Source organism: Sapajus apella, unplaced genomic scaffold, assembly GCF_009761245.1.
Source record: "Sapajus apella isolate SASKATOON/1434 unplaced genomic scaffold, GSC_monkey_1.0 scaffold222, whole genome shotgun sequence".
Classification (NCBI taxonomy): domain Eukaryota; kingdom Metazoa; phylum Chordata; class Mammalia; order Primates; family Cebidae; genus Sapajus; species Sapajus apella.
The window spans coordinates 330,977-354,300 of record NW_022437162.1 but is presented as its reverse complement, the minus strand read 5'-3'; the positions used below and the strand labels follow the sequence as shown (position 1 = coordinate 354,300).

The 23,324-nt window shown below is 36.3% G+C and overlaps 1 protein-coding gene and 1 long non-coding RNA gene across 23 annotated transcripts in view; one reads left to right on the top strand and one right to left on the bottom strand.

Moving 5' to 3' along the window:
• Positions 1–23,324, top strand: part of STAU2 (staufen double-stranded RNA binding protein 2) — a 342,658-nt gene that overhangs the window by 210,100 nt on the left and 109,234 nt on the right. For 18 of the 22 annotated variants that reach the window (XM_032271043.1, XM_032271042.1, XM_032271048.1 and 15 more), the window contains one exon: positions 18,718–18,831. The exons of the other annotated variants lie outside the window; for them this stretch is intronic. In XM_032271043.1, the coding sequence (XP_032126934.1) occupies positions 18,718–18,831 (114 nt within the window). The remainder of the gene's footprint in view (positions 1–18,717; positions 18,832–23,324) is intronic. 22 annotated transcript variants of the gene reach the window in all.
• LOC116544581 lies at positions 412–11,169 on the bottom strand. The gene is made up of 2 exons (XR_004265959.1): positions 11,121–11,169; positions 412–512 (listed from the first exon to the last, which is right to left on the bottom strand). It is a non-coding gene; the product is annotated as an uncharacterized LOC116544581 (long non-coding RNA).

The following is a 23,324-nucleotide window of genomic DNA, read 5'->3' as shown; positions in this document are numbered from 1 at the left end:
ATCTAAGGAGACTTTTTTTTTCCCCCTCAAATGACAGTGGCTGAAATTTCATGGGCATTGTTCTCTTCTCGAGAACGCAAGGCAACTCTTAAGAAAGAACAAGAATGTGGAATACTGCATGTAAAAGATTTTTGCACACTCAGAAAAATTGCTCTAACACAACAGGGGCATGCCTTTAGGAGATACATGGTTAAACTAGGGAGGAAACTGACCTTTATTGATGGACTCATATATAAGATAGTGAAGTAGGCATTACATACATTTTTTCAGAATACCTGGTACATTTTTGCCTATACATCTTTATTTTATTTTGAAAAAAACTATCATATAATGTTTGAAGACCAGTCCCTGTAATTAGGACTAATGTGTGATGGTGGCCCATAGTCTTCTGGATATTGGTTTGTTTCTGTCATAGATTTTATTAATAAATTTATTTCTGCCCTCAACTATATGTACAACTGATTAAGCCATTTAAGAATTCTGACTCCTTGGCCGGGATCGGTGGTTCATGCCTGTAATCCCAGTACTTTAAGAGGCTGAGGCAGGCAGATCACTTGAGGTCAGGAGTTTGAGACCAACCTGGCCAACATGGTGAAACCATGTTTCTACCAAAAAAATAAAAATCAGCCAGGCATGGGGACAGGAGCCTGTAATCCCAGATACTGGGAGGTTGACACAGGAGAATTGCTTGAACCAGGGAAGTGGAGATGCAGTGAGCCAAGACCCCACTGCACTCCAGCCTGGGCAACAGAGCAAGACCCTGCCTCAATAAATAAATAAATATTTTTTAAAAAAGAATTCTGACTCCTTTGAGTTGGAAGGGACTTTAGATTTTATTCTAAGATAAAATTTTATATATAAATACACATTTGAGACTACATACCTAAAACATCATATTAGTAATGTAGTTTACTTATTTTTACTTGATTTTAAACCCTGATGGATTTTAGGTTCTAGAAAGTTCTGCCATCTTAACATAGTCACATCAAAAAGCAGATTTTACTGTCAAAGAAAACAGATATTTGAAAAACTTAATTTTTTAAAACAATCTTTACTATTACCTTTTAAAAAAAAAAAAAAAAACATAAGAAAAGTACAGGCTGGAAGAGGTGGCTCACACCCATAATACAACCTGGGCAACAGACAGAGTGAGACTCTAAGTCCAGAATCAAGTCCTAAAATGGAACATTTGAACCATTGCTGGAAAATAGTACTAGGTTTACAGTTTGAAAAACTCTTATTAAGGGAAAGATAGGTGGTAGGTAGTACATTGTGAACTGGTTTCCATAATTTCAGCATGTATATGAAGAATTAGATATGAAGTTAATCTGGCCATAGAATGCCATCCCATTGAACATTGGAATTGATTCAGCTGAAGCATAGGACATGGAACATTTGTTTACTCACACTGGGCAATATTCATTAAGGGCCTGAAAATGCTGGGTAGTATGCTAAATATTGGACACGGGGAGTTACAGTCAGGTTGGGGACAGACAAGCAAATGAAATCAATATGCAGAAGAAGATTAACCACTGCCAAAATTTAATCCTATCTTCAGGGATCAGTGCTCAGACATTACACAATGGTCAGATAAAAAATAATTAAATGTTTGTAGCATGGTGCAAGAAATAATGTATGCAATGTCTACCCCACATAATAAATGACATAGTAAGTGTAACCTGGTAAGTGTTAACTCGGAAATGTGGTTAGCGATGTCAAGAATTGTAAATGGAAATGAACAATTCCGACTGAAGGAATTAGGGAAGAGTTCATAGCAGAGGGAATATTTGAGATATGTTTTAAAGAATACTTCAAATTTTTAGGTGGATAAGAAGAAAAGGCATTATAGCATCAGAGTACTGAAGACAAGGGCATAATGTTTTAGAAAATAAAGTGATAGTGGCTAGTGAGGAGGCTGAAAAAATGTGTGTGTTATTGGGAGTTAGAATTTTTTTAGCCATTAGACAAAGACCACTGACTTATCTGTAAAAAAAGAAGTGACATGATTGGTTAACAGAAAAATAATTCTGTCAGCAGTGTAAAAGATGAACTAGACAAGAAAGAGACAGACTTGATAACAGAAAGACCAATTAGACTGGTTTGCATGAACCCAGGAAAGAAGAAGTAGAGATTGAGTTAAGACAGAGCTCTTGGGCATGGAGGAGTGTATCTACAGTATAGCTGTCTAAGCTTCAGTTGAGGAAATTAAATGATCACTTGTGCTGGCTTCAGAGAGGATGCTTTCACTAGCCTAATGGTTAGGGTGGAAGCTAGATTTACGTGTGTTGAAAAGTAAGTAGAGACCATTTGAGGGGGCAAGTGAGATACTATGAGTGTGAGATGTTTTAGGCAAAGTTTTGTTTTTAGTATGGATGAGATGAATAAACTTAGAGGAAGTTAATGAGTTCCATTTTAAACGTGGAATTTGAGAGTTGCTTGTGGGACATTCACATGGAGTTGTCCAGTAGGCAGTTGAAATGGGTCTAGTGATCAGTAAGTGAACATAGAACATACAGATTTGATAGTCATCAGTGTATAGATGTAACTGAAGCCACAAAAACAGATAATATTGCCCAAGGGAGAGTGGACAAAGGCCTACGAGAGATCCTAGATGCATACTAACATATAAGGGATTCATTTATTCATGAATTCAACCAATATGTATTGAGCACCTGCCAGGGACCAGGTATACAACTTGGTACTGAGTATATGGCATGAATATGATAGCCAGGGTTTCTGCTCTCAGTCAGCTAACATCAGAATGGTAGTGTGGAAGAAGGGAGGGTTGGGTATAGGTGCAAGGGCACCTTGAACACATCTGAACACAAACAATAACTTTAAGTGATGTTAAGCTCCTAATGTAACAATTGCTTGGAAATTAGTTAATTATGAAGTTAATTATGATTATTTATGCAAAATCTAAACCATGACTTAGTGTCTTCAGTTGTGTCAGAGATAACTACACATGTTTTAATCAACTTAGTGATGTATAATTTACATGCAATAAAACACACCCATTATTAATTGTATAGTTTGGTGAGTTTTGAAAAATGTGTACAGTTAACCAAAATCTATACTACCACCATAATCAAGATGGGACTCTTTCTATTGCAAAAAATTTTCCTCTGACTCTTTACCACTGATTTTCCTCACCTCCAGACAACCATACAATCCTTTCTAGCACTAAAAGTTAGTTTTGCATTTTCACAGATTTCATATAGGTGGAATCATATAGTATTCACAGTTTTGTATCTGGCATCTTTCACTCAGTATATTTTGAAATTCATGCATGTTTCATGTATCTGTAGTTTTTATTGCTAGGAATTAGTTTATTGTATGCATATGTGCCACACATTGTTTCAGTTTACCTGTTCATGGACATATGGGTTGTTTTTACTTTGGGGCTATTATGAATAAAGCTGTTTATGAACATTCATTTACAAGATTTTGTGCAGACATTTGTTTCCATTTCTCTTGGGAAAATACCTTGGAGTGGAATTGCTGGATCGTATGGTAAGTGCACATCCAATTTTATAGGAAACTTTCAATTCTTTTAAAATGTATTACATACATTACATTCCTACCAGCAGCGTATGAGGGTTGTACATGTTAATATGGTCAGTCTTATTCTATTGAGAGTATAATGGTGTCTCATTGATATTTTAGTTTGTATTTCACTGATGACAAATGACATGGGCTTCATTTCATGTGCTTATTGGTCATTTGCATATCTTTTCCAAATGTCTACATCTTTTGCCCAGTTTTTAATTGGGATTTTCTCCCATAATTATTGGTTTATAAGAGATCTTTAAATTCTGTTCATAATCATTTGCATTACAAATATTATCTCCCTTCCTATGACTTGTCTTTTGTTATCTTAATGTGATCCTTTGACAAACAGAGCTTTTTCAATTTCAATATAGTAAAATTTTTAATTTTCTCCCCTAAGGTTTATGTCTTTTTGGTCTCATCTCACCTGAGGGATCTTTGACTACCCTAAGATCACAAACATTTTGTCTTATGTTTTCTTATGGGCATTTAATGGTTTTAGCTTTTATGTTTAATGCTAAGACCCACCACTTAAAAGTTAATTTTTAATGTATGGTATGGAGTAAGGGTTGCAATTTGTTTTTTTCTCATAGGATAGCTAGTTGTTACAGCACCATATATGTCATGTGTTACGTTTTGTCTAGGCTTATGTAAGAAATCTCTCCTCTTAATACTTAAAGCATTAAGATACTTTGTATATCTTTGTTTTTCACCAATTTGACTATACTACATGTAGGAGTGTTTTTAATCTAATTGGGATTCATTTAGCTTCTTAGAACTGTAAAATAATTCTGTGTTGTTGTTGTTTTTTTAATCACTTTTGGAATATTTTGAACCACTATTTTTTCCAAAAAAGTTTTCTAGGTTTTTTCTCCTTTCCTTTCAGAACTCCAGTTGCAGATATGTTAAACCTCTGTTATTCTCCCACAGGTCTCAGAGGCTCCATTTATTTTTGTTTAGTCTTTTGGGTTATGTAATTTCTATTGTTCTACCTTCAGGTTTACAGATTCTTACAGATTCTTCCCTCTATCCTTTCCAGTTTGCTCTTGAGCCCCTATAATAAATTTTTCATTTTGTTGTATTTTTCACATCTGACGTTTCCATTTGGTTGTTTTTTATAGTTCCTTTTTTCTGTTGAGATTTCATATCAGCATAGTTATTGAGATTATATTTTCCTTTAATTCTTTGAACATCTATATCATACCTGCTTTGAAGTTTTTTGTCAACTAAACCCAACAGCTGGTCCTGTTAGGAGTCAATTTCTGTTGACTGCCTTATTCATGAGTGTGGTTTGCCCCGTGCCTGATTTTTGCATGTCTTTAGTTTCTGTTAAAAGAAAATGGACATTGTGGATAATGTTGCAACTCTGGATCATCATTTCTTCCTCATATTAATATTTTTATTTTGGTTTTAGTTTTTGGTTAAGTTGCTTGAGCTAAAACTGCAAGCTTTATCTTCCCCATGGTGGGATCCCTTAGCTGCTACACTCTACTCAGTATTTCTGCCTTATAACTGCAGCTTTTTCTGTTATGGTCTCCCCTGTGCTTGCATCAAATAGTGAAAGCCAATTATTTGGGCTGTTTGTGCTTGTATTTTGGGGCCCACTTTCCTTGCCTTTTCTACTCTCTAGCATTTTCTCCCCTAAATTTCTAGCCGATCTGCCAGCCACACACTCATTAATACTCCAGCGAGGCCTGTAAAGCCTTAGTGTTCAATCATTTGAGCTACAATCAGACCAGGTCTACACTCTATTAAAAAAGTAGCAGACTCAAATATCAACCAGTTCTCACTGGTTACTGTCTACTTTTACCTTGAGCATTCCAAAATCTCCCGTGTGCATGTGAAGTTTATCAGTCAGCTGGAATTTGGGTAAAGAATTCAGATTTAATGTTGTGCCACTTCTGCATCTTGCTCCTAGGATTTCTTCCCAAAATGTCTAGCTCATTTGCCAACCCTAAACTCTTTCCTCTGCCTCCCTCAGTGGGTAAGACTGCAGTTTTCCACCAGTAGAACTATAGGAATCACAAGATTGAAACAAAAGTCATAAACTCATAAGTCTTACTGCATAAGTTTTGATCTTTCAGGGAAAATATCTGCCGTGATTATCTGCCTGATTTTGGTCACATTCTAGTGTCTTCAAATATTTTTTCTTTTATTTTGTCTATACTTTGATATCTGCAAAAGATTTTGTCCAGTGAATTCATTCTTCTGTTGTCAGAAGCTGGAACTCTACCAATTCTTTTCAAATATTCATTGAATTGACTAATGACTAACTGGTAAACTTGACATCTGTAAAAGAAAACAATTCAAAATATAGGAAAATCTCTAAATGTAAGATATTCATTATATAATTGATTATATAAAAACACATTGGATTGAACAAAATAAATTTATTCTCTCAGTTGTGGAGGCCAGAAGCCTGAAATCAAAGCGTCAGCAGGGGTTGGTTTCTTCTAGAAGCTCTGAGGAAGAGTCTTTTCTATGCCTCTTTTCTAGCTTTTTGTGACTACCACATCAAATCTTGGTTTTCCTTGGCTTGTAGATTAATCATTCCAGTTTCTGCTTCCATCTTCACACAGCCTTCTCTTCTGTGTGTGTGTGTATTCTTCTTTGCTGTCTCGTATAAGGGGACTTGTTATTAGATTTAGAGTCTACCCTGAATTCAGAATGATCTTATTCCTAGATCTTTAATTATATCTGCAAATACTTTATTTTCAAATAAGGTCACATTCAAAGGTACTAGGGTTAAGCACTTGGACCTATCTTTTAGGGTACACTGTTCAACTCAATGTGTCTCTACCTTTCTTTAATCTGTATATTTATTGTTTTAATAAATTAGGGAAAAATTTTGGCCATTTTTTAAAAATAATTTTTATCTCCTTTTTTCTGTCTTTTCTGTCTGGGATTTCATTTACATACATTTTAGATATTTTCCCACAGATTCCTTGAGACATTACTTATATTTTTTCTCTTAATTTCAGATTTTGCAATTTCTTTCTTTCTTTTTTTTTTTTTTTTTTTTTTTCGATGAAGTCACTCTGTCACCCAGTGTGGAGCGCAGTGCCTTCTTGGCTCACTGCAAACTCTGCCTGCCAGGTTCAAGTGATTCTTCTGCCTCAGCCTCCCAAGTAGCTGGAACTACAGGTACCCACCACAATTCCTGGCTAATTTTTGTATTTTTAGTAGAGATGGGGTTTCACCATATTGGTCAGGCTGGTCTTGAGCTCCTCACCTCAAGAGATCCACCTGCCTTGACCTCCCAAAGTGCCGGGATTACAGGCACAAACCACCACGCCTCGCGCAGATTATACAATTTCTATTGACCTATGAGTTCAGTGACTTCTGTCTCTTTAGTCCAGTATTTTTTTTTACTTTGCATAATTATATATTTCATTTCTAGAATTTATATATGGTCCTTTTCATTAGTTTCTGTTTCTCTGCTGAGATTTTCTATCCATTCATCCATTGCAGATATATTTGCCTTTACATCCTCAAATATAGTTGGCATAGGTGCATTAAACACCACTTTCCCCCCTAATTTCAACAGCGGATGTAATTGAGTTTGGTGTCTTGATTGCCTTTTCTTTTGAGTATGAGTCACCTTTTTCTGTTTATTCTAGGTTAAGTAATGTTGGATTGCATCCTGACATTTGTGAATGATACATTATAGAGACTTTGGATTCTGTTTACAGTCCTCTGAATAGTTTTGAGTTTTATTTTTGGAGGCACTTAATCTGGCTGGACTCAAATCCAAACTTTCTTCTTGGACTTTCTTTTCTGTTAGCTTCTGGGCCAGTAGTCTCTCCTGACTCTATCAAATTTGATGTCAAATGCTGCATGGAAAAATTTAATAGAGTTGATATTTATGTGGTTATTATTCCCCATTAGGGCGACTTTAGTGCAAACTTTTTTTTTTTTTCCTGAAACAGAGTTTTGCTCTGTCCCCCAGGCTGGAGTGCAGTGGTGCAATCTCAGCTCACTGCAACCTCTGCCTCCCAGGTTCAAGTGATTCTCCTGTCTCAGCCTTCCAAGTAGCTGGGACTACAGGTGCGTGCCCCCACGCCCAGCTAATATTTGTATTTTTAGTAGAGATGGGCTTTCACTATGTTGGCCAGGATGGTCTTGATCTCTTGACCTCATGATCCACCCACCTTGGGCTCCCAAAGTGCTGGGATTACAGGTGTGAACCACCATGCCTGACCTAGTATAAACTTTTTGCAGTAAAGTGAATGATAGGGAAGAAAGTTTAGGTAGTGCTAGAAATGCTTTCCTAGAGTAAAAATAGGACTATCTAAAAAAGAATCTGTCATAGGTAGTAGTATTTGCTACCAGTTTGAATATGTAGCTTAAGCACCAACTTATTTCTTTTGCAAACCAAGTAGCATGTGTAGATGTTTCTTGGTTCAAGTTTCTTGGTCCCCATTACTATGATTCTCATGCATTGGCCTATGTTATTATCTCTTTTCCTCTAAAACTCTGACTTAAGGAGAAAGCTTTTACTCCCCTTTTTCTTGAAGCTTTTGATATTACAGGTTTCCAGGCCTTTATACTAGAAACTTTTTCTTCATCCGTTTTCTTTTCCTTATCAGAGTTAGACAGTACCACATTGCTTCATTTACTTTGTTTTTCTAATTAAGAGAAAATTTAGTCCCCACAAATTCCCTTTTCTCATTGTTTTAAGACTCTTGTAATATAAAATTCTGGCATGCAAAGAAAAACTTGTTTATTATCTATTCTTAATAGGCTCTTGGCTACCTTCAAATCTCCTTAATTCATAGCACTAATAATTTTATTTCATATTGTAAATGGCCCTTAAAAAGGGATTTTAAACTTTCAAAAAAGTAAAAAAAAATAGTGCTGACTTTATTGTAACTAGTTACATTACCACAGTAAAATTATCAGTACCAGGAAATTTAAAATGATATAATACTCTTAACTAATGTACAGATATTATTAAAATTTTGTCAGCTTTTCTACTAAGGTCCTTTTTCTGGTCCAGAATCCAGTCTAGGATCCACATTGCATTTAGTCATCATGTCTCTCAAGTCTCTTCCAGTCAAGTATCAGTTCTTCAGTCTTTCATAATCTTAACCCTTTTGAAGAAAATCGATCACTTCTTTTGTAAAATATTCTTGAATTTGAGTTCCCCTGATGTTTTCAAATGATTAGATTGAGTTTGTGCATTTTTGGTAAGACAATCATGGAAGTGATATCCTGTGCTCATCTTAGCCCTCTTTATGTGACTCTTTATAACATATTGCCTCTGCGTGCTTTTAGAACCACATTAAACGGTGCTTTAATGTTTGCTTCAAATGTCAAATATAATTTAGAAACTTCAAAAAGAGAAGGAAAACCTATTGTATTTACCAATAGTCATACACTTTTTTGTGTTTGTTCTTCCTGCTTTTATCATTTTCTTTCTGTTTCAGTAACTTAATTTTAGCCATTGTTTCAGGATAGGTATGCTTGTGACAAACTGTTTCTTTGTATTTGAGAATGTTTTGGGTTTTTCTTCCTTTCTCAAGGATATTTTTTCTGGATATTAAAATCTGGGCTGACAGTTCTTTCAACATTTGAATAACATTATGCCAGTTCCTCCAGTTCCTTCTGGCATTTGTAGTTTCTGTTGAGAAACTACTGTTCTTTTACTTCTGTAGGTCAGGAGTTGTTTCTCTCTCACTTCTGTCAAGATTTTTCTTAGCTTTTAATTTTCAGAAGTTTGATTGTGCATCAGTTTGTTTGTTTTTATCCTGTTGGGGCTTACCCAGCCTCCTAAAGGTGTAGGTTTACATTTTACCAAAACTGGGTAAATTTTAAGCCGTTATTTTTTTGGATTTTTTTCAGTCCCACTCATTATCTCTTCTCCTTCTGGGACTCTGATAACACAAGTATGATATTATTGTTTGTTATGATCTCATAGACCCTTGAAGCTCTGTTTTTCTTTTCTCAGTCTTTTTTGGAGTTTATATTTTTCTATCTTCAGGTTCACTGATACTTTCCTCTGTTTTCTCCATTTTGCTATTAAGCCCATCTACTGACTTACCTTGTATTTCTTTGGTGAGACTGTTTTTCTAAATCTGTTTCAAGAGTGTGTGTATAATTGCTTATTTAAACATTTTTATGATGGTTACTTTAAATACTTGTCAGATAAGCCTGTCATCTGTGAAATCTTGTTGGCATCTGATGATTGCCTTTTCTCATTCAAGTTGGGATTATTCTGGTTCTTGGTATAAGGGTGATTTTCTGCTAAATTTTGGACATTTTGAGTACTGTGTTCCTAAAACTTCTGTTTCAATAAGCCTCCTCTGACATTATACCAGTTAGGGAATAGGGGTACTGCCTTGTTACTGGAAGTTCACATTTTCCACGTAGCCTCTGTTGACATCTTGGGAGGGAGAGATATCGCCCTACCTAGGTGGTGGTGAAAGTCCTGATCTTCCACCATGCCTGTCCTGACATGGAGGAGTAGGATGCCCCATCATTGCCAGGTAGAGGTGACTGTCCAGGGATCCAACAGGGATGAAAGTCCTGATTACCCATTTGGCCATCTCTGTCACAACTTTAGCAAGGAAATTGGGTCACCTCATTACAATCTGGCAAGGGTGAAAGTGTAGGCCTCCAAACTGACCTTTGCTATTGGGGATGGAGGTGAATCTGCCATTATTTTCCATGGTGTTTGCCTGGAGTAAGGCAGTTACTGTCTAAAAGATTTCTATCTTGTTGCATTATTTTTCTGGTTTTTTGGTTAGAAAGAGCAGACTTTCTTAGGATTTTTTTTTTTTACCCTCTATACCCATTGCCATTTTCAAGTTGCTGGCTTTTCTAGTACCTAGCTCAGGATATGTGAAGCAAAAAGAAAACCCAGGAATTCACCACTGTATATTATTCCTTGGGTCCCAAAGACCCTAGTTAGCCTTACTCCTTCTCTCCACATTTCTGAATCCTCTTATGCTTATTTTATGTATAACGTCCAGAGCTTTTACTTGTAGTTAAACAGGAAAAATAGGGAAAAATAAATCTATCTCATCTTGTTTGGATGTGGAAATCATAGTCTGTCATTATAAATGTAACTGTATTTTAAATTCAAATATATATTATACATTTTGAAAAATCTATTATTCCTGAGTAGAAAAAAAATCTGTGATTCCATGTTAAAATATTTTTGCAAAAAAAAAATAAATGCTATTATTAATTAAGCCAGTATATAGTGAAATTTGTAAGGTCTTGGCTTTGATACCTATTTTTTGAAGTGATATTCAATACAATAGAGTTCTAATACATTAGAAATAGTAGAGTTTGCCCCATTGAGAGAAGATTTTGTATTAGTTTGATGGTGTACTGACTGCCTATATAGCTGTAATTTTCCTTTAATGTTGAAAAGAATTTTTCTTATTAAAAGGTTAGTTCTTATAAAGCCCTTTTAATGTGGCTTCTTTTGCAGTATGCACTCATGTTTTGACCTGGCCATATACATTCATTTACATATGTAAAAGAGGGAAGTTCCTTTTCTGGTATACATGAAGCTGACTGTTAAAAATCACTTAGTATTGGCAGGGTGTGGTGGCTCACACCTGTAATCCCAGCACTTTGGGAGGCCAAGGCGGGCGGATCACGAGGTCAGAAGTTCAAGACCAGCATGACCAACATGGTGAAACCTTGTCTTATTAAAAAAAAAAAAAAAAAAAAAAAAATCACTTAGCATTTTCTTTTGATGGAAATGTAAAAGTAAAATAATTGTTTGTGTATGTGTGTGTAAGTGTAATTTATGTCCTAATAGGCTGTCTCCCTAGACCTTCCCTGGCATGGTTAACAGAAACTAAAAAGCAAAGAGCAAACATTTAGGATTTTTGTCATGTACATGCTTGTCACTTAGAGTAAGAATGTTATTATACCACTAAACAATGCTGACAACACATCTGTTGCATTTGTTAGACAATTTTTATCCCTGGCTTATACTAAATAATAAATCTTCGTATATCACTGCCAGATTTTGATTATCAAATATAAACATGTAATTTTCAAAGCTTATCTAAAACAGGAATTTTAAAAGAGAGAAAAGATAATTCCAAGTTGTGTCTCAATCTGTGTAAATGATTTCATTCATTCATTTATTCTTGTCCCTTTAGAGGCATTAATGTGACAAGCATATTGCATTTAGAATGAAACAGGTTATGTATCAACTAAAACACTGGTACATGACTGAGCATGTTAAATATATGTTTACATTTTTATTACAAAGGCGTGGATATGGTGTTAGTTATGAAAAGGATTGGGAAAAAAACTGAAGAGACAGTAACAGGTATTCTCATTAATATTACTCTCAATAATTATATATCTTGTCATTTATTTTATTACGTTATGAATGAATGTGTTATAATAAGATTATCTGATATTTATTATTAATGCTAATCATGACCCAGCTACAGTTCTATATACTTTCCATGGATAAACTAATTTTGTTTACTTATTATACATTAATTCATTAGTTACAAATAAAACTAACATAATGTAGATTTGTACTGTTGACTGTAGTTAACTCAAATAAATACAATAATTTACATGTCATCAAGTGATCCAAAAAAGTGATAGTTAAGAAAGTTTTAAAACCAACTTAATCTACTTATTTAGGTCGATGTTTATGAAAGAAGGCTGCTCTGTGTCTTGCCAAGAACATGCTATTTTGTGTTAATAAAGATTTAGGTCTTTTGTACAGCTGGGGTTCAGATGCTGCGAGAATCAAGCATGTTTTGAATCTCCTAGGATTTAGTGTTAAACTGTCACTTTTCAGCTCCTTGCTGCCTGTACTCCTCTGTGCAGGGCTTCTGTGCAGTAGCTACAGTGGAATTGCTACCTACTGCTGTGAAGTCAACTCCATGGCTAATGAATCTGAGATGTACTAATCAAATTATGTTTTTTTAACACAGTGATTATGCTATATATCACATATGACTATACAGGCCTTTATAGTTCCTTAATGATCTAACAAGCAACTTTCTTTCAACATAGGTCTTTTTCATACCCTCCTCATTTCTTCTGTTCCATAGAAGGTAGCCATTAAAAACATCTGACAGACAAGCAGTTAGCCCAGGTCTCTGCTGAGATTAGTGAAATATTTAGTAGTCCTGCAACATCAAGGACTTTTAGCCCTGCAGGAAATAGATAGATTTAACTTCTTTTCAGAGGTGTGGGTAGGAAATTTAAATTTTTATTTGAATGGATCTCTCATATTTTTAAACCAGCATGAAAAAATTCACACACCTAGCTTTTTATGTAATTTATTTTAAGACATTCATTCATTCATTCATTCATTTAAATAAAAACAGAGTCTCATCTCTGTATGTTGCCCAGGCTGGTTGCAAACTCCTGGCTTCAAGCAATTCTCTCACCTTGGCTTCCCAAAGTGGTGGGATTACAAGTGTGAACCACAGTGCCTGGTCTATTTCTTAAAATTCTATGAATATTTGAAGTGATTCTATGAATACTTCCTGATTTTCTCTTCAGAGAAAAAGGAAGTCTTTAGACTGGTAAAGTCGATATCAAAATGCACAAGTACAGTATCTCATCTGGGTTTAGAAGGGTACATATCAAACTAGGAAACTTAGTATAGCATCTCAAGTATAGTATCTCTTCTAGGTTTATGAGATTACCAATCAAACTAGAAAACTTATCCTAAAAATTATAGATTTGCAAATTTCAAAGAAAGTCATCTTATTTAATTGATACATTGAAATGTATAACTCGCCTTTCAGTGGAATAGTTTTTGTAAAGTCATGAGAAACAAAATATCAATTTATAGTAGTTTTGTAAATCCAGAAGAAACTCTACAACATTATAAAAATCAAGATTGGTTGCTCACATGTAAGCATACCAAAGGCAGCAAAATGATATAATTCATAAAAAATAAATTGTTGGCAGAAAAACCAAAATCTGAAGTATTTTTAAAGAAGTTTATTCTGAGCCACTGAGTGACCAGAGCCAGGGAACAGTCTCAAGAGGTCCTGAGAAAGTGTGCCCTAGGCACTGGAGTTACATTTTAGGAAGACAGGAATTATAGGTAAAACCAAATCAATACTTGGAAGGTGTATATTGGTTCAACCTAAGAAGACAGAATGTGTTGAAGCTGTGGAGGGGCTGGGTGGGGAACGGAGGAGGTGGGTGGCTTACACGTCATAGGTAGATTCAAAGATTTTCTGATTGGCAATTGGTTGAAAGAGTTAAGCCTTGTCTAAAGACTTGAATTCTGTTTAGAAATAAATGCTTATATAAAGGGAATGGTTGTGGAGGCCAGGGTTCTTTTTACATAGATGAAGCCTCATAGGTAACAGCCTTCAGAGCGAATAGATGGTAAATGTCTCTTTTCAGACCTTAAAGTTGTTGAACTCTAATTTTTTAAATTTTTTATACTTTTGAGACAGGGTCTCGCTCTGTCACCCAGGCTGGAGTGCAGTGGTGCAGTTATGGCTCACTGCAGCCTCAAACTCCTGGGCACTACACCCAGCTAATAAAAAAAATTTTTTTTTTGTAGAAATAGGGTCTCTCTGTGTTGCCCAGGTTGGTCTCACAAGGGAACCTCCCCCATTGGCCTCTGAAAGCACTGGGATTATAGGTGTGAGCCACCATCCTCAGCCCAGATTCTCATTTAATCTCTTAGACCCAGGAAAGGCCTAAAAAGGGGAGGCTTGGCCACATTGATGGAGATTCTCTACAGATGTGTTTCCCCCACAAGAGACTGCTTTGCAGGGCCATTTAAAAGTATGTCAGATAAATGTAGATAGAGGTGAAATATTTTGATTTCCTTCAGGGTCTGCTATCTGTCGTGTGATGCTATGCCAGAGTTAGTTTGGAACTTAGTATCTTATGGCCACAAAGAATATGTTTCATCAGTCTTATGATCTCTATTTCAGTGTTAATGTTGGTTAGTTGTGCCTAAGATGACTGCACATATCCAACCCCCATTTCTGTCATGGCTGCGAATTCAGTTTTTTGTATTTCTTTGAGGTCCTCTTTGACTCGGGGCAGGGAGGGAGGTCTGTTAAGTCAGTTTGAGGGGCCTTAGGATTTTGTTGTTGGTGTGCAAAACATAGAGTGATTACTGTTTTGTAACTTTCTATAATTACCTTTATTCATTTTTCTTTCATCAAAATCAAGGTCCTGTGACATTGTGTATCGGAGTTTTTAGGGCCACATTTGTAGAAACACACTGCTTTGTTCTAGCAGAAAGAGTTTACCCAGTCAGTTCTGAAGATTTGTGTGTTACAGACACAATGAATGGAATTTTATTGCCCTAATTATTTTAGCATAGTGTTATAAGATTCCTGGTTCCTGCAAATGCTTTGAATCATAAGAAGCATTTTTAGACTTAGAAGGGTGAATTTCAAAATGTCATTCACATATTTTTTTAAATTCACAATTTCATGAACACTGATATTTTTATTTTCAAGAGGAAAAAATGTATGCCTGAATAAAGCCATATTTAACTTGTTTTTATGAGTCATTGGTTGAGGATGTAAAATGTGACTTTTTCTTAAGGTCTTTTATTGGCATATTATTACATTTAATTTGAACTTGGGTCCTCAAGCAATAGTTTCATGTTTTTTCCCACATATTTTTATCTGGTTTACTGAGCAGTCTTAATGCAGTGGGGATATAACACAGAATGATTTTGTATTTCTCCAGTTACCACCTTCCTCTGTGCCATGTCATAGCTCCAATTCATGTTCCTTTGTAATATCTTTGGCAAATCCCATAGTTTTCTGGCTAGCTTTTAGGTTTTAGTTTTTAAAAATCTAATGCATCAGTGTAAACCCCAAGTTGGCATCGTCCATTGCAAGCCATTCATTTTAGCTCAAGAGACTTAGAGCAGGGGGAGTATACATTGATCGCTTTCACTCCTCCTGTCACTCCAGCATCTCTCATTTGTGGTTGGTGGGCTGGGAGCTTAACCTGGCCCTGAGACACCTTCCTGCACACTAGACCTCTATTTCAATGCCTTCCTGCTCTTGAGGCTTACAGGGTGACCAGGGTAGAGGAAGCTGCTACTCATCCTGGTTTCATCCACTTCTGGTGGCCTCCACTGTGCCTTTCCAGGTACACCATGTCCACATCTCTTGAGTCAGTGGCCCCCTCTGGCCCTGAGGGACAACCATGTTTCCTTTGGACTTTCCCAGTGGTCTGTGTTCTGACCTCCTCTGTTGGTGAGTGTTACTTTGGCTGGTCTGAGTAGCCCCTTGGCTTCTGCTGGGATTCTCTCATGCTGTTCAAGGGCCATGGAGATAGGAAGTGATCATATCTTCCTTTATTTTTTTGTTTTTTCTGGTATACTACCTACCTGGGACTCCTTCAGTAAGGTCTCAGATATCTCCAAGCCTAGTTTCTATATTTTCATATGCTTCTAAACTGCCAGGGACATGCAGCAAACTCGGTCAAAATTTCTTTTCAAAGGGGGCCTACAGTTTTGGTTCTCAGCAAGCCTCCCACCAGGGAGTGAAATGTCAGCCTCCCCTTCATGCAGGTATTCCCACTCACTATCAGCTATTCTCTTAGAGCTACCCACTCACTGGAAATACTGTATTTCTCATCAGGCTGACATTCCAGATGATTCCCTCCTGATGCACCTCCCCATTCATTGTTCCTCCGTGTGCTTTGTGATTAGATCAATTGTACTGACTTTTACGAGGGGGTTTGGGGGAAGGCCTGGCCCTAAATGTTGGCAGCTTCTTTTGGTTTTGCCCGTGGGTCTTGGTGTCAATTCTGGGCCAATAGGAAAAAAATCTCACTGAGATTATGTTCCTTTGTGAGTGATAAAAAGCCCATTGACTTAATATAGAGATTATTTTTTGGTCACTTAAAGGTCCATAAGCTTGCAGGCTACAGCTGGCATGATGGTTCGTTTCCATGAAGTCCTGATGGACCCAGGTTCCTTCCAACTTACTACTCTCATGTAGGTTTTGGTCCTTGTCCTCATGGACAGGATGATAATATCTATACTCCAAACAGCAGGTTGGTAAAATCGGTAAAGAAGAGCAAAAGACACACACCTAAAATCTCTTTTAAAAGTTTCCAGGAAGCTGCTGCATAATTCTTTCATTTCCAGTCTACTTAGTTATATGGCCAGCAAGGGAGTCTGGAAAATATGGTCTTTATTCCGAGTATCTAAGTGCCTGTCTAAGAATTACTGTGGAAGAATCTTGGAGGACAACTGGCAGTCTCTGTCACATCACTGGGTGCTGTGACATCTTTGGAGCTGTGTGCTAACTTGCACCTTTACGTCGATCTTTCATATATGAGTTATGCATGTAAACACACTAATACTGAATGTCTACAGGACACAGTATTTTATTAGGTACTTGCAGGCTTCACAGTGAATTGCATACAATTAGGAGAAAAGTTATCTCTGTCAAGAATGGTATCTGAGTCACCAATGGAAACAAAGTTTAAAGTTTATTTTTTTGACTAGAATTGTCCTATTTTTGTTGTTTCTAATTTTCATTTCTCTAGGAGAAAGAATAGAGCGGCAGTAGGTCAGCTGACATATAAGTGTTTAGTGTCACTGTATATTTAGGGGATTGTCATATCTTTCATACAGAGTCTCGGTGTCGAAAGTGTAACTATATTTTATTAAATTTTAAAAGAGCATGTTTTATAATAGCACTATATCAGACATAATAGTTTAACCATACCATAAATGGTTGTGAACTGTCGCTATTATAGTGTCAGCATTTATTGGCTTTTACATAAACTTGTTATGTGATGTTTCATTTTTCCCCTTCATACCTAGTGGCTGCATAGTAAACAACACTTCCACATTCTTGAACTCATATACATTGACTGAGCTTTTACTATGCTCAGGAAGTGTAGTGCGATGAATTAGAACTGTCGTCAAATCTTTTTCCCCAAGGCTAACTTGGTAAAACTATTTTTTATAACAAAATCTTTATAGTACTTTGGGAATAAGGCTTTTATATTGACTTGATTTGAGCTCTAAACTTCTTTTATAGATTCCCAGGAGGAAGTTTCCCTACCTCCAGGGAAACTGATGGCCATTCTTAACAACCCTGGTGGTTTAAAAAAACTTGAATTATTAAATCATTGGACTAGGACTCATATTGTTGTAATTTTCAGTCAGATCTGTATTATACATGACAAAATAAATGAAGGCCATATCCTGCAATAAAAATATATGGACATTATGCAGCAATTAGAATAAAACTCAAGATAAGGAACTAACTCAGGTATGTGTTTTAATTTTCTTCCTCACAAATTCAAGACTTTCGCTTAAGCCTTTATCCCAAATCTGTACACATTTAACAAATTGAGCAAGTTATAGCTAATAAAACCAGTTTAATATGAGTAGGAACCCCATTTTATTCTATAGGCATATTTTCATTAATTTTTATCACAAAAATGATGTTCTTTTTACTTTATTAGTTTACAATTTTAACAACCTGGATTTTTTTTTGACACTAGATAAATGGAAAGATGGAAATTTTCTTAATGGGAAGATGGACTCACACTCTTCCCCCTTCCCCACATAGCCAGCTTCTGATGTGAAGTGTCTTACATGTGGTTGTAATAATGGTTAGTTGTATTTAACTAAATGAAAGATAATATTGTGACCATTTATTCTAGTCTGCATATTGCAAATCATTTCAATTTAATTCAGTTTGATTGTAATGTCAAAATTTCAAACAGAATATGATATAGTGATACATACTCAACAGTGATTTTGTAGGCACTATACTGGAGAAATAGAAGAGTGTCACCACCAATTATATGGCAGTCACATACACATGGAGTCAAAGAGGAGGGAAAATTCAGGTTGACAAAGTTACCTTAGAATCAGATGAACTTTGATTTAAGCTTATGTTTGAGCCCTTTATGGATCATGCATTGTAAAAATCTGGACTTAAAGATAGGTGTGGCATTTAGTTGTGAATTTTTCTACTAGCTGCAATGTAAAGCACTTTGTATAGCATTTTCTAAACTCTCTTAAATCCTCAAAAAGACTTAAGATGGATTAATAGGTTTCAGTAAGGTTTTAAATATTTAAAGTGTGTTCTTTGTAAGTTATTTGAATTTTCCTGAAATCTAGACCCTTTGAAAAAGGATCTATTGCATCTTGTCGCCTTTGAAACTGGTGTTCAGTGGATTGCGTGTGTTCTGTTATAGGTTCACTACTGTGATAGACAAAGTGACAAAGAGTGTGTGACCTGTCTGACATTAGCCCCTGTGCAGATGACTTTCCATGCTATTGGAAGCTCCATTGAAGCCAGCCATGATCAGGTATCATATGTCACGCCATTTTGCTGTGTTATGGCCCAGCTCGGAAATGGAAGGCCATCAAAATGGAAGCTATGTGCACACATGCAGCTTTGCTTTCCCTAATACATTATTCGCTGGCACTATCTGCTAGACTTGAAAAATCAAAACTATTTGTGTTGGGAAATTGATATCATAGGAGATTTAAATTATTTTAGGCTTCTTGTTCACAGTTCTTTATTATTTTAAATATAGAATTATTTTATAAGAAAGAAATAGTTGTCCCACAAGTTATTTTTATCTTTAATAGTTATATGTGAGAGGAAGGGTCAACAAAACGATATAGATAACACTGGAGTCCCACTGTAGTATACTCATTTGATTTTGTTGAAAAGAGTTTTGTGATGCCTCACTTATTGACAAGGATATGTTCTGAGAAGTGTATCATCAGTTGATTTTGTCGTGTGAGCATCACAGAATGTCTTTAACACAAACCTGGACGCTAGAGCCAACCACACACCTAGGCTATATGGTAGAGCCTCCTGCTCCCAGGCTACAAACCTGTACAGCATATTACTGTGCTGAATACTGTAGGCAATTATAATGCAATGCTATCTGTATATTTAAACATAGAAAAGTACAGTAAGAATATGGTATTGTAATCTTCTGGGAGCACCATGATATTTGTGGTCTGTTACTGACCAAAAACATCATCATGCAGCACGTGACTGATACACAGTTCTATATGAAACTGTATATATACAGTTTACGGTTGTGTAAACTTTCAGAACCATCAACTTCATCCCGTAACTTGGAATATTATTGAAATGAAGTTCCCATGTTGTTTTTACATTTTAAGTTTTATTTCTGAAATAAGCTAAAACTCTGAGAAGTGTATTGTTTCTTAGTAAACAAATTCCTTTTATTGTTTAGATAGTAGCTTGAGATACATCCTGTTTACAAGACAATATGTATTTTTCATTAAAATAATCATCACTTTAATGTTCTAGATCATAGAATTTCTGGCTTGGAGTCAGAGTAAATAGACATACATAGTTTGCTGTATGACTAATCAATTATGCTTTCTAAATTAACCATTTACGTACGGAACAACTATAATCCAGTATTATATCCATTTTTCAGTACATTTGAGGATTTCTAATAGTCTTACCTAACTAATCTTCTTTTCTTCTATCTCAGTAGTGCCTATTGCTTGGAAAGAATAAGTAGTCTATCTTCTCAAACTCATGATTTATCATCATCCAACTCAAACAAGACCTTGGAAAACATTCTTAAGGACACACCTTTCTAGTTCATCATGTCTGTGACACTGTTTCCAATCATTATTCGTTGGTTGGTGGGGAAGTATTGTGATATTTAGGGAAGATCAAGTAATTGGTGGTTAGAAAATCTGAGTTTTAGGAATGAACCATAGCATAGGTTTGCTGCAGCTACCTGGATGGATTCCGTTACCTCCTTGCAACTGCGTTTCCTGGTTATGTTAAATGAAGGAGTTGGATCAGATGACTTACAAGATCCATTCCAGTGCTGTGTTATGATTTTATAACTGATCTTCTTGCCCCAGGTTGAATGAGCCCAACCAAAAATAAACAAATGTAGCATATTAATATGGAAAGCCACTTAGAGACCACTCCAGTGCTTCTCAGGTTTTTACACTGACATATGCTCTAGCTGTAGAAGAGAGTGCAGTAGGAACCTGAGGAGCATGGCCTAAATTAGCTTACAGAAAAGTATTACGTTTCCTTGTATAAACTGTAAATTGACTGTACGCTAGGTGCTAAGGATACATGAGGAGACTATCAGACATGGTTCTTGCTCTCATGGAGCTTACAGTCTAGCAACTTCACCTCTTTGAATACTAGGCAAGTATAGTGTAGCTAATTTTATATCTATCTGTGGATCCACTCATGTTAGAAGCAAATATCAAAAGCAACATAGGATACCTGTTTTGCCAAGGTCTCTTCTAAGGCTGAGCAAAGAAGTGAAAGAGCATATCAGTAACCCACACATCTGAAAAGAGCAACCCCCACGGAGGTGGCATGTTACTATAAAAGCACTGGAGTGCCAGTGGAGACTGGGGTCAAATGCAGCTTTGCCTTGAACTAGCTGTGGGACCTTGTTTCTTCACCTCTTCGGGACTTGGCTTCTTCATACATAAGATAATGAGGCTGGTTCAGGCTTATGCCGAGTTTGTGTGCCAAGGTACTCAAAGTTCAGGGCTACTTTTCACCCATATGACACCTTTACAGATTAGAAAAAAACAGTGCCTCTTCCTCAAGGCATTTTATTGCTGTCTGCCAGAAAAGTTTTGTAATAAACAAATCCACAATAACTGCAGTGTGAATGTACCCCATTGAGGTGTGCAGTGTATACCTGCACAACTGTACATAGTGGTCTCATACTATATCTAACTGATTGCCAGTTGCACTCAATGATAAATTAAGACTTTTTATATTAATGCAAATACAACTGTGTTATAGATTATGAATGTGCATGAAATTTTAAGATAAAAAAGAAACTTCCAGGAAATGTGTTGATGATGAATTGGTAAATGAATAAATGGTCAAATTGGTAGGTGAATAAATGGCCGGAATAAATGACAGGCAGGAATAATCCCGTATGTCAAACACTGTTGTAGTGGCCCAGAAGGTGCAAAGTTGGTGGTGTGATCACCCTCGTCTCTTGTACTTGGATAATTAGGCTCCCTGGGGAAAAGAGACACAAAGTAAACCTCCACTTCACACCCTCTGGCTTCTCTATATTATGTTACCCTCTCCTCAACCCAAGGGCCTGTCTAAGCAAAAGGTACTCCTTTGCCATACCAGCATCAACTTCATCTCCTAAGATGGAAAACTTGGACCACTAAATGCCTTCTTCACCCATTAATTTGTAAATGATACTAATTAACAGGGAAACATTTTAAAGCAAGAAAAAATGTAATCATTTTTTATAGTTTCTATTCATAATCCATTTGAGCCAATGGAGTTGAACAAACAATTAGTATTCTGAGAAAAAAAAAATATGTGAAATTTGGAAGTGATCCTTCTTATGAAACTCAGGTTGTTCTTACTTGCATAGAAAATGAAGGTAAGAAATGGAAGAGCTCTCTAGACTTGAGCCTTATAGCTTATTTTCTTATTTTAAAAAAAATTAACTCTAGGAACTTAGTGGAGATTAAATATATTATCTGGTGCATTCACTTACTGTATTAAAAGGTAACAGAACAGAGACTTAAGTGAAATTTCTCTATCAGAAGTTGATACAGATATGCAAAATGATCAGGGGAAGGATTCAGTACCATCTATATGCTGATGACGTCCAAATTTATGGAACTTGTTCTCTGCCTCTCCCTACCATGCCTGCTCCTCCTTCCTCTGTCTTTTCCTCTGTCCCAGTGAATGTCACTGCCATTACTTTGTTGCTCAGACCATCCTTGGAGCTTTCCTTGAACCCCTAGACCCCTCACATGCTACACCCTGTCCCAGCATCTCTTCCTCTAAATAATGTCTCTGACCTGACCACTTCTCACTGCCCCCAATTTTACTATTCTAGTTTAAGTCACTATCATTTTTAACCCAGATGATTGTAGTAGTCTCTAAACTGGCCTCTGTTTTTCTACTTTTGTTCTACTGTGATCTCTTTCACATATTGTCTTGCTCTGTCACATGGATTGGAGTGCAGTGTCACAATCACAACTCACTGTAGCCTCAGCCTCCCGGGCTCAGGGAATCCTCCCACCTAGCCTCCCAAAGTGTGAGGATTACAGGTGTGAAAAATTAATCAGATTACATTACTCAACTACACAAAACCTTCCAATGGCTTCCCATCACACCTATAAAATGCAAAAAGATTTGCTATGACACACTAACTCCTATATGATTTGGCCCCCTCCACGTCTCCAACTTCAGTTCCTACCCCTTCCTGTTCAGCAGTTGTATCCCAGTCTCACTGGCTTTGTTGTCAGTTACATGATGGAATGTGAAAGAAATCACTCAAAAGGCTACATACTATAGATTCCATTTATATGACATTCTGGAAAAATCAAAACTATAGGGATAGAAAACAGATGAGTGGTGATGAGGGCTAGGGCATGGCGAGGGATTAACTACAAAGCATGATGAGGGAATTTTGGGAGGTGATGGAAATGTGTTATATCTTGATTGTGGTGGTAGAAACATGACTATGCATTTGTCAAACTCACAGAACTATACTCTAAAAAGGGCAAATTTTGCTGTATGTAGATAATATTTGATTAAACCTAATGTTTAAAAAAAAAAAAAAAGATGCATTGCTTTATCATCTACTCATGCAGTCCTGACTCCAAGGAAATGTGAAGGATGCTCTCCTCTTGCCTCTCCTGTGCTCTCTTGGTATGTTGGCTCTACCTTGGAATGCACTAAATTTAACCCATAGCCTGGTTTAGAGCTTCTCCAAATGCCAGTGATTAGTTAAGGCATGCTTCAGACTTCTTAAAATAATTATTAGTCTCCAAAAAG